The sequence below is a fragment of the Harmonia axyridis genome, chromosome 3 (genome assembly GCF_914767665.1).
Source record: "Harmonia axyridis chromosome 3, icHarAxyr1.1, whole genome shotgun sequence".
Lineage (NCBI taxonomy): Eukaryota > Metazoa > Arthropoda > Insecta > Coleoptera > Coccinellidae > Harmonia > Harmonia axyridis.
The window spans coordinates 13,297,683-13,310,123 of record NC_059503.1 but is presented as its reverse complement, the minus strand read 5'-3'; the positions used below and the strand labels follow the sequence as shown (position 1 = coordinate 13,310,123).

At 31.1% G+C, this 12,441-nt stretch overlaps 1 protein-coding gene and 1 pseudogene across 1 annotated transcript; one reads left to right on the top strand and one right to left on the bottom strand.

The window, feature by feature from the left end:
* Window positions 1-1,005: 1,005 nt before the first annotated feature.
* LOC123674919 (serine/threonine-protein kinase GL21140) lies at window positions 1,006-8,276 on the bottom strand. The gene is made up of 10 exons (XM_045610083.1): window positions 7,592-8,276; window positions 7,288-7,512; window positions 6,462-6,733; window positions 6,115-6,266; window positions 5,935-6,026; window positions 5,654-5,774; window positions 5,453-5,598; window positions 5,214-5,360; window positions 3,979-4,230; window positions 1,006-2,210 (listed from the first exon to the last, which is right to left on the bottom strand). Exons 1-10 carry the CDS (start codon window positions 7,931-7,933, stop codon window positions 2,145-2,147), a joined length of 1,815 nt encoding a protein of 604 aa, XP_045466039.1. The 5' UTR covers window positions 7,934-8,276; the 3' UTR covers window positions 1,006-2,144.
* A 269-nt stretch (window positions 8,277-8,545) lies between these two features.
* On the top strand, window positions 8,546-10,740 carry LOC123677145 (annotated as a pseudogene).
* Window positions 10,741-12,441: the final 1,701 nt, after the last annotated feature.

The window sequence follows — 12,441 nt, the reverse complement described above, 5'->3', positions numbered from 1 at the left end:
GCAGGATTCAATTTGATCGAGACCACCTAAATTTCCGATACTTACCGCCATTGATTTATTTGAATTAGGGATCTATTAGGTACCAGAAGAGCTTTAATTCAAGTTGTAAACTAGAATTAAGAGATAAATAGTAGAGGGGTCTGGAATCGAACAGGACTTTGATATTACGTCCCACACGTAAAGTGAAACTTATCCAATATCGATTTCTAATTACAGCACCTGGCACATGCAGAAGCGGAAGTACATCACATGTGGTCATAATTTAGTACTTTTGGGTTGCTGCTCATAGAAATTATGTCGGAAAACACTGTAAATTTTGAACTTTTTTTTCGTATTTAATCATTACTTTTTCAATAAAGCCAAATTTCTTTCCTTGGAGCATTCTTTTAAGGTCTGCAAAAAGTTTGTAATCACTGGGGGTCGAATCTGGAGAATAAGCTGGACAATTCGCAATTCGGTAAATTTGACCATTGTTCCCATCGATTTGGTGAAAGATATTTTTTTATTTTGCATTTGAAAATGTTTTTCCTTAATTTTTGCACTCAATCTTGATGGTTCTACTTTTGTGATCGGTCATAAAAAATATGAAATTATGCTACTCGAAAAAGTTCCGAAGCATTAAAGATATCAGGCTTCAAAATTTCATTGTGCCTTGGAGACACTTTTTGGCACATATGCAGATAGCATTGATAAATACTAAGGAAATATACCTTAATCTATGGCAGACAGCTACAGTTTCAGCCTGCAAAACAGAGTTTTGATGACCCAGGGGCATCTCATACAATTTTTTTGGTCTGATGGGATGAATAATTTTATTTTTATTTCCAAATGAAGGATAAGCTTAGAGCAAGTGCTATTGAAATTCCCGGAATCTTCATATGTCTTTTGTATGATATTAATGAAAATTGGTATGGATATTCGGATCATGCAGTCACATCATTCGACTCTAAGTATGTAGGTTAGATCATAGTTTTTTAAGGGGATACTAAAATTAAATCACTGAAAAAAACTGAAAGCGTTTATTTACAATTCAATATTGAAAATTTCAATATGGTACATATAAAATATAAAAAATAAAACACAATAAAATGAACAGTGATGTTTAAACGCATAAATAAATACTCATTTAACTAATATCGTTACAAAATAAATACAATTACCAAATCGTTTATAGTCGTTAAAAATTCATCACAAAAGTTTATTCAATTAACATTGCAATAATTTGCCTATTCCAGCAATAGAAAACTATAATAAACTTACTATAATTTCGTCATATATTATATTCTTGAAAATTTATTTCAAATATTTTTAACATTCAAATTTCGAGACACTTTGGTTAAATAAGAGGATGTTTGGAATAAACTAAAAAACTTTGGTTCTTTACATGATATGCAATTTTTTACTTTCCATGAAAACTAAAATATAATAAGATATTTTTGAGACTTAAAATAGGATGTGAATATTGATTACATATCTCATAATCTATCAGTCTTCATTTGAGAAGAGATTCCTATTAATGTGAAAAAAAAGGACTTCCTGAGCATCAATTGGATTCTTGTATAGCTCAACAAATCAGTGACATGTATACCACTTATTGAAATTTCAATTGGTTCATCATATATGTATAACAATTCATCAAAATGTTGAACAAAGATTATTAGAATATAGGCACTTCATCTGTTTCAAAATCATTCTTGCTTCTTCAGACAGCCAGAGGTTTTGGTCGATTTGAAAACAATGTTTATATTATAAAACCTTGACGTTAAAAATATCATAAATTTTAGGTGAAATTATGGTTCGAAAACCCTATTTGCAATAAGACAGTGGATTATTAATTAAAGAAATGTGAATTTCATCTAAGTATAAATAATAGAAAAACCAAACCAAGAAAAAAGATGAAATCCTATCAAGTGCCCACAAGTACCCAACTTTTCCTCATTTTTTAGAAATGAATACATATTCCCCTGAATTACACCAGGAATATTTTGAACTAAAGATTCTTTATTCATATTTGAGCACACTAAAAAAATATAATGAGTTATATATATTTTGTATCAAATATTAAAATATTAGACAATATTGCTTCAGATAATTTGAGTCAAATACTATTATCCAATTCATAAACCATATTTTTCCATTCTCTATCAAGGCATTTTGTGGAAAAATAAAATCGAGTTAAATAAATTATCTGGTTGCATGTAGGGAGGCTCCTACAAAAAATATGGTGGAATCAGAAGGCAAATAAATGGAAATAATTTTTTCCTCTGAAATCTGTTTGATTAAAGTCACTATTTTTTGTCTTGTAATACTGAAACAATTGTATTTATAGTAAAGCCAAATGTATACAGACAAATAACATCAAGAAACAACTTTTAGAGATTTCTCGATATCAATTGGATAAAATTAAATTTCATCATGAGTAATTTATCTTAATGAATGTAGCTTCACAATAATTTTAGAAAATATACAGATGGTATGTCTAGAAAAAGTATCTTACTCTTTCTAAATTAATTATTTTTGTCGAAGGACTTTTCATATCATTAGTCCCAAGCTGAAAAAGTGATTCCTGGAAACTTCGAGAATCATTATGATTCAAAAAATTTGGCTTTCCTCAAAATGCAATTAAAGTTTAGGTGGCTAACTATTATTCAATGAATCACTTTTAATTATTCATTAAATGCTGTTCAAATTATCGACATATACACCAATTGGTTTCCTGTGATAATATTGTATTACACTTAATGTTATATGTTGATCAATAATACTAACTAAATCTCCCTACTAGTGCTATGAAAATTAATATGACTTGTGAAAAAAATGAGCTGAGGTATCACTTGATATAATTTCTTATATTTCATATTTATTATTCAACTATTTGGCTTCTAGCGATACAAGTCCAATTTTTTTTCAATAAAATTCAATTATTCATGATATTATACAGGCCGGCCTTGAGGAGAAGATTTGAAAAGATATTGTTGTAGATTTGAAAATACTTGCACTGCTCAATTGTTTCAGATTTTTTTTCCAATCTATATTTTCACAAACAATCCCCTGCAGGAAATGTAAATAAAGTTTCGAAACTTTGAATAAAATTTTCTGAACAGTTGCATGTATTTCAAGTGAAGTGAAACCCAATCTAGTTCTGATAAGACCAGCATATTTTTTTCAAATTCAAATATTCTTTTGTATTCAAATTTAATACGATCCAATTAACACATTCTCAATCAATTATACCATAAATTAAAATAAGCGAAGCATGTGATAGCTGATTATTATTACTTTATCATATCCAATCAGCTTAAAATATAGCCTTCCAAATTCTTTTGGGTATATTGAAAATGTAAAGTAAAATACTGAATAACCAAATTTTCACGATGAGGCAATAACCGCTACTTAATAGAATATACTAAAGCTATAGCAAAGTCGATTTTTCATTCTCAAAAGCGTTTTTTCACTTATAACTATTCAATCATTATTTTCAATTTGAACTTGAAGAACCAAAAACGAATTTAATAATGAAAAATGCTTCTACTAGTTCGGGCAAATACATTCTTCCATCTAAATCTTTTAAAAATAATCAGAACATACATATTTAGGAATCATCATATGAATTGTGTGAGTAGTAATTCTTCTATATTATTTCTAAAAATTCGATGTACCTCTGTTACAAACAAAGCATAGTACAATGCACGAATGCTCCAAATATGTACTGTAAAATTTACTTACATAATAATTTCACATGAGCAAAAAGAAGCCGAAATTGAAATCACAAATCATCAACACTTTAATATTACGACCATTCCAGCCAAGCAAAATTGAAAGATGGGATTCGGATGTATTGATAATTGAGAAAAGTGAAGGCAAAAATGAGGACCTCAGCATGAAAACTGAACATAATACTTTTAAACTTATAGGTCTTCTCTCATACGCTCTTAGATACTATTTACATTTTTCAACAGATAAATGTTAGGAAGATACCTGTGAAAGTTGAAGCCATGGATGATCTAGTACATCTTCTGCTGAAAATCTTATTTCGGGCGCTAGTTGAAGCATATTTTGAATGAGTTCCTTAGCCAGTTCTGAGACTTCCCCCCAATATTCATCAGGAAAATCATATTGACCCGATAGTATACAGTCAAATAATTTTTCTTGATCATTGTCTTGACTAACAAAAGGTGGATAGCCACACAGTAGAATATACAAAATGACTCCTGCTGCCCAAACGTCAATCTGTAATCAGAAATAACAATAATTCAATCAATTAATAATGTTTACAGCATAAATAACTGCAAATACGTTTAGCATTCAGTCTACTCCGGAGTGGAGCGATTAGTGTACAATATTGAGTATTTAGATTCGAGATGTTTTATTCGCTATTTTGCTTTTTCTTTATCCTATATTATGGAGTTTGCAAAGTATATTTGAAAGTCCATCATTTTCGATGCAGATTAAAAAAATAGTATTTATATCAGCTATACCGAGTTGCAATACCAATCACGAATTTATGGAATTTCATATTACAGGATGAGAAATTATTTTCTCTAATTCTGTGGTTATTCCGTTCATTCTTCCACATCTTGTAGAACAAAATCGTGCGAGAATATGTCAGAAACGCACAGTTTTCATGGTTATATTTTATTATTCTATGTTGGCACTCCGAACTTTCCGCTACGGCTTTTTCTGTCAATTCATCAAATTTCCTTAAAGAAATCAGTTCTGCCAACCAACATTTTTCAATGCAAAAATCACAAAATTATATTTATGGAAATATTTCATTAATTTCAATGAAAATGCAATGAATTAGAGAAAATAATGTATAATACTCGTACAGAAGGCTCATTCTACCACTCGTTCATTCCAAAACTCGCCACTTCGTGGCTCGTTTTTGAATTTTGAACTCGTGGAAGAATATCAATGCTTTCTGCACTTGTATTATAAATAACTATTCCAAATTTTGGTGGAAGAATCCAGCTCTGACCAACCAGATATTTTGTGGATTTTTCCAGTCAGGAAAGCACTGGTTTGAAAGCAATGTGTCATTATTTTGATGGAGGAATAAAAGCCCTTCAATATAAAATCTTCCATCAATAATTCCCAGGTGGCTCATATGTCTTAATTTTTCGTTAATAATAACCTACTTGAATATGGGTAGATACATAATAAAATTGCTGGGCGTAATCAGCTAACAGAAAGGAAAAACATTGACTGCGTACCTTCAATCCATAACCTGACTCTGCCAATATTTCAGGAGCTACATAGGTGGGTGTTCCACAAACTGTATATAGTGGTTTAGCTACTTCACAAGCCAATCCGAAATCTGCTAACTTCAATGTTCTTATTCTGTTATTCTCAAACTCAACCTATAGAAAATTAAAAAATTTAGTTGATATCTTGTCAATTTCTTTTTTCAAAATGAATTCTGATATCTTTGCTTAAAAAGAATGGAACTTACCAATAAATTTTCTGGTTTTACATCCCTGTGAACAATATTCAAACTATGTAGATAAGCTAAAGCCAAAACTAAATGATTTACTAATAAAGCAGCTTGCTCTTCTGAGAATTTTTGGGCTAGGGCAATCGCATCAAAAAGGTCCCCACCTGAAAGAAGATATTATAAGACCTATCATCACAAAATGTTTATTTGATAACTCACCTTGTACATACTCACAAACCAAAAACAATAAATTTTTAGTATCTTGATCACTTATCAATGACATTATATTAGGATGACTTATTTTTCTTAATATTTTAACTTCATTTTCAATCATATCCTCCTGAAATTCAAGAAATGAGTTCTGATTCAAGAAATAAACAATAGAATTTCAAGCCTTTCAAGTAAAATTATCTTGGGAAAACAGCTTTAGGAAATTGATATAACATAAAATCAAAAAATATACACAATACAATTTCACAAAAATCGAAAAATATATTCACCTTTCCTTTACACTTGGATTTATCTATTATCTTCAAAGCATATTCTTTATTGTCGCTATTATCCTTACACAGTCGAACTACAGCAAAGTTACCTAAAATAAAAAATATGAACGAAATTGAAATGATGTATAAAAAATCACAAATTGAATTGATGTGTAAAAAATCACAAATTGAATTTACCATCTCCAATTGATCGGCCAACAGTATATTTCTTTTTTAATTGTGAAGGTAAACACGAATTAATATTTTCATTCAATTTTTCTAGAATACTTTCTTCAGACACATAAGTACGATTCAATGATTTTCTGGGCATTTTTGGTTTAGGTCCATTACTAAAAAAAAAACTGCTATTTGAGGATTGAAATAAAATATGACTGTAATCAAATAACAGCATACAAACAATTTAATTTCATCTTGGAATATTAAATTCTAACAAAAATTATCTATTTTTTCTCAACATTTTTTGTTTTTTCAAATTATTCAAAGTTAGTCTTTTAGACCTTAAAATTATAATGATGCAAACATACCCATTTTTGAGACCTGGAGTTTTTTTGTACTGTTGTATTGCTTTACTCTCTTCGAAATCCAACTCAAAATTGTCTTGAGTGCATCTTTCATTACCGCACACAAAAAATACATCTTCCTCAGAAAAAAACTGTGATAAATCTGTAACTGACTGACCCGCTAAAGTGAAAACTTTCCTAACTGCTCCAGAGTCTAAGTTGGCAACCTCAGTTAATGCTCCAAGTACCTGATCCATACTTGATGAGTTACGTTTGTTCAAAAGCAAACGTAGAACCTGAAAATATGTAGATGATGAAAATTTCAAGTAAACTTTTAAGAGTTCTAATAAGAAAATAAATTTGAAAAAAATATCATTATTTCCAGAAATGTGGAAAATCATAGGAGACATATTTATAAGTTCATGAAGCAGAGTTAATCAAAAGATGCTGACTCATGTACTCCTAAGTGATATTAAAACATCACAACACTACTATGTTTTTAGTTTTATATGTTTGCTAAAAAAAACAATGATGGATAAGAATTTTCATTCAAATCGATTCAGGTATCTAAATCATCTGGAATTTGAAAATTGTAGTACGAGCACAGCAAATATTTAATTCTTGCATTACTTCAAAAGATTACCAAAAGAAACAATAAACCAAAACAATAAAAACATCACAAAAATTTTTATTGTTTTCATTTATTTCGACCATAATTCACTCTGGTTTTATGATGAAAAATTTTCAATTTTCAAATTACTTTCTGATTTGCTACAAACTGAATTTTTCCAAGTGCCTATATAAGAATTATCAAAAATTAAAAGTTAATGCTTTTCTTTACGAAACTGACCTTTCTGGGTTTGATGCCATTTCTTACAAGAGTAACAATTCTAGGACGTATACAATTTGGAGGGACTACTTTAGGTAATGAAGTATTACTTTGTTGTTTATTAGCAGACTTCCTTTTATTAGACCTTAACGTATCAGTTTTAGAATATTCAGCTTTTTTGAAAACTTCTCCTTTCCCAGCACAAATGTACTCTTTACCTTCTTCTAATTCATCAATACTTGCTATCTGTAATTAATTATATTCTCTCTAATTTCAATATTTTGATAAATAAATTAAAGGCATTGTGTCAAGTAGTACATCTTACCTTTTTACCATCCATGGAGTAAATATGACGCACTCCATTTGGTAATGTAACATTTCTGGTAAGTAAATTAGTCAATTCAGTAGTCAAGCTATCAAAAGATCTATAACGATCACTATTTACTGGAACTACAACGCCAGGGAAAAATTTGTTGCCATTGTGATAAAATCTAATCCTTTTGGCTTTCTGAGATTTTGTAGCAGAGGATGAAGTTTTCGTATTTTTAGAGACTGATAATTCCTCGATTCCATTCCCGATCTTTTCGACGATTTCAAACTCTGAAGCAGTACTATTGCAGCTGTTTGATGAAAAGCTTCTTGAACCATCTAAATTATTCCTAGACATGTTTATTTAGAGACTAGAAATTTTATCATTCATTGGAAATACATAATTCCAGTTTAAGTCCGATGAGTTCGAAATTAGAAGGTTTCGTTTATAGTCAACACAACATCTGAACCGTTTGTTAGTCAAGTATCGCTTTACCAGCTGTCATTAATACAATTTATATAAATAAAAACTTAGTTGTAGTTATATCTGAAAGGTGAAATCTCAATTCCGTTCAACTGTGATATTACTAGTATTTCCATTCATCACAAAAAAACAATAATTGCAGAAGTAACTGTTTTAGTTTTTATGTTACAGAAGATTAACCTCTTTTCGGCAAGTAGGAGGGACGGGAGAGAAACGTCAGTGTCATTTGTCGTGATGAATCATTCATCTTCGAAGTAAAGCCCTGTTCACGATCGAAAAGCTACTCGATGGAAACTCAGATTGGCGAGATAAATAAGAGTATTTGAGGAACATAGACCTTATATTATTTGATATTAGGTCTATGTTGAGGAACTAGTTTATCTATGAACTAGAACTAGTTTTATCTATGCTTCTACCGTTGTCTTGTTTTGTTTTGGGCAACAGAAGTTAATAGTTAATACCACAGATTACTTAGTCTGTGTTAATACATTTATTTAATACATTATATTTTTAACTATCCAAAAATTAGTGAATCAGAATGGTTCGTAAACTGAAATATCATGAGCAGAAACTTCTGAAGAAAGTCGATTTTATTGATTGGTCAGTGGATAATAATTTACTCATGTAAATTATTATCCACTGATATCCACTAATATCTTCACTTCATAGTGAAGATATTAAAAAAATATTACATTCAGAAAAGAGAAGATTATACGACGTAAGTTAATCATTCAAGTTTGAGTGCAACAAATTTATTTCCACAAATATTTACACTGTTTCTTCAACTACATGTTGCTTTATATATACTAGATAAGTATTTTTTATTGTACCTATTTATTTCCATCGCTTGTGAAAAGTTCATTTTATTGCATACATTTTCATGATGAAAAACTCTAAAGATATCATAAAAATCATATCTTGTCTTAAAAAAAATGTTTATTATGTGTAGGAATGTTGAAGCCCATTTATTCTGTATCAAAAATGTTGATAAATATAATTCTCAGTTCAATTTTTCCGTGGTAGGTAACATTAATATTATGAATTTTCAGATACAATAAGTTGTCCAGAAATATTAGAGATTTGGCCAGAAAAATCAAGGAAATGGACCTTTTCGTACAGAGTGCAGTTCCAGGTTAATAGAAAAATTGTAAGGAAATAAACTATATTCTATTCTTAGTAACATTCTGCTTTTATTATTATGTATCATATCAAGAAAATCATACTTAGGGTTTTTATAATGTAAGAGAGCACTCTACACTCTATTTAGCTGCTGGGGAACATGTGACAACAAATAAAGCATAAGCACCACAGTCCATTGGACTTATTACACTGATTTAAAGTAGTTATCAGTAGTTGCGACTAATCACAAGCTAATTCGAGACATGTGAAGCATTGATGTTTTCCCTAGCAGCTCATACTGATCCATTATTGTGAATATTTTGTAACATATTATTTCTCTCACCAGGTATGTAATGGGACTAATACCAACTAGATGGGATTTGAGCTTAGCAGATAAGGTTACAGCATCATGCTTTTGTCGCAGAAGATTGCCAGTTGTAATGGTGAGAAGTAAGTTTTCCCCAGTATTTGATTTTTAATAAGGTAATTCTCTTTACCCCCAGTATTTGATTTTTAAGAAGGTAATTTTCTTTTCAGATAAAATGTCTGAATCAATTAAAGGGGCAGTTAAATTAATTGAACAAGGGCATGTGAGAATTGGTCCAGAACTTGTGAAAGATCCAGCCATGTTAGTGAGTAGAACACTGGAGGACTTTGTCACATGGGTTGACGAATCAAAGATAAGAAAACATATTGAGGAGTATAACGGACTGGTAACAATAATTTTCAATTTTTTTGCTGTACTCTATTTACTTTAGGTATGAAGTGCGGATTCTGAAGTTTTTAAGTTTAATTAATTTCATGGAACAAAATCGTGAGTATTGCAGATTAACACTGATTTCATGGTTACATTCTATTCATAAAGCTCATTCTAAGACTCATTCATTCAAATAATTGCCACTTCGTGGTTCTTTTTGAATTTTGAACTTGTTGAAAAATATCAATGACTTCTGTATTTGTATTATAAATATAGTAGTAACAGTCCTTTATTGTTCATAAACAAACAAATGGTCATCGACCTGAGGTCCTTATAAATATAAATTCTATAATCAAACACAAAATCGAACAATTCAAATCATGACAATGTTTTACCAACCAGTTATTGATGTTGATTTTAAGGTAAATCTTTAAAAAAAAAACCAGTCTGGCCATCATGCTGAAAAATTTTTCATAACGACATTTCCTATCTAAAGTGAACCAATATATATTGAAAAAGTATTAGGTGATAAATTGAACACACCTTTTCATTATATACTTTTATTATTTATCATTTTGATTTTCATCAATTTACCTTTTCAGAGGGACGATTTCGTACTATAATATGAAGCGTTGTCTTCGAAGAGGGTGTTATGGCATTGACTTGTGATGAGTTGAACAGTGCTGAAAGAACGAAGAAAAGAATTTATGAAGGAACATTTCACTCAGAACTGGAAATATATGATTATCCTGAAATTTTATCCGTTAGGAATTTTAAGATCACAAACCAAATGTGTAGGGTATTTTGTTTTCGTTCTGATGATAGATTGTTAAAAATTTTACTGTAATATATTTTTCATATTGTTTTTTGGTGATTTCTATCCCTATTATCCTAGGCCTCTGAGAAAATTGAAGGATAACATTCAAATTGAATGAATTGAAACCTGACTTAGATGCCAATGAATCAATTACAGTTTTTGGGTCTTTTTTGATCCTGACTTAATTTGGGTGAACCATGTAGTGTAGACAACATAGAAGCATGTAGCACATAAAGTAAAGTGGGAGGTTGTAAAGATCAAGTGGTACCGTTTTGTTGAGTTGCATATATGTTACTGTGTATTAATTAGGAATAATTGTTGAGGTAGGGAAAGAGTTTTTAGATTACAAAGAAGGGCAGAGAGAATGAGGTGAGTGCTCGTTCATTCATACACTCTTGTTGACCACAGAACTGTATATCATCCCTTGAGTCAAGAACTAGTCTAAGGCCAGTTTCAGGAGCCTTTGAGTGTTTGTCATTCATGCATCAGCTTGAAATTTCGCACGGAGCTTGAAATCGTTTTTCCATATCTATTCCCCAAAATTAAACTCCGTCTGTTATGTTGTCACAGGAATACTCAATATTGAGTAATTTTTATTTATATCCTTTTCGAATTTTCTATGCTTCTAGCATTATTAAGTGATCAACATGAAAGTCTACAATAGGCTTGAAATCATAATTTCTGCATCCAAATGCAAATTTCCACCTCAATCGAATATGCAGTTTTGATATTAATAACACAGGAAAACAAATTTTTTATCATATATTAACTGACAAAGAAACTGCAACACCCAGAAGGAGCTGTTTAAATTGTAATTTTTTTTTTTGTGAAATATAGATAGTACAGCAAAGAGTAAATGATTGAATTTGTAGAAAAAAATCATGAAGGTTTTTTCATGTAAACAATTTTTGTTACTCAAATATTGTAGTCGTTTTTGAAAGTTTGTTAAATTTTACGACAAACCAGCTGTTCGAGGAGATTTCAAGTCGATGTTTAGGTGTTGTTAAAATGCCTAGAGCACGTATACGCGGAATTTATCGCCAGCTAAGTGAATTTGATAGAGGTCGAATTATTGGTCTACGGGAGGCGGGATTGTCATTTCGAGAAATCGCTAACCATACGAACAGAAATCCAACTACTGTTATGAGATGTTGTCAAAAGTGGTTTGATGATGCCCAAAATCGAAGAAGGGTAGGCACCGGACGTCGAAGGGGCACAAATGAAGTTCAAGTTCGACGTCTAAAACTTATGGTCATTAGAGACCGATTTGCGACAGCTCGATCTTTGGCAGATGAGTGGTTAGGAGAACAAGGTCATCCTGTAACTGTCCGAAGGGTTTACCGCCAACTAAGGCCTTTTGGACTGCAGCATTATCCACCCCATCTTGCGTTAACTCTGACGGTTGAGCATCGTCGGCAACGATTACAGTGATGCAGAGAACGTCAACATTGGAATGTCGGTGCACATGATGGCCGAAGAAGGGTTAGACGACGTCGAGGAGAAAGACGTGAACCTCAGTTTGATGTTGAGCGTCATTTACACCGGACAGTAGTGAGCGTTATGGTATGGGGTGCTATTGCACATGCGAGTAGGTCAGCTTTAGTCTTTATTCGAGGTAACGTGACAGTGCTGCGTTACCTTCAAGAAATAGTGGAGCCATATGTTCACTTAGCTTAACCGACTCGAGAATCCAATATTTCAGCAAGATAATTCCCGATCTCATGTTGCCAGAGTTAGTGTCAACTTTTT

Coding starts and splice junctions, on each gene's coding strand:
- LOC123674919 (XM_045610083.1), bottom strand. CDS start 7,933: ATGTCTAGGAATAATTTAGATGGTTCAAGAAGCTTTTCATCAAACAGC. Junction 6,267..6,461: donor ACTCCAGGTCTCAAAAATGG/GTATGTTTGCAT, acceptor TTTTTTTTTTAG/TAATGGACCTAAACCAAAAA. Junction 5,775..5,934: donor AATCCAAGTGTAAAGGAAAG/GTGAATATATTT, acceptor CTTGAATTTCAG/GAGGATATGATTGAAAATGA.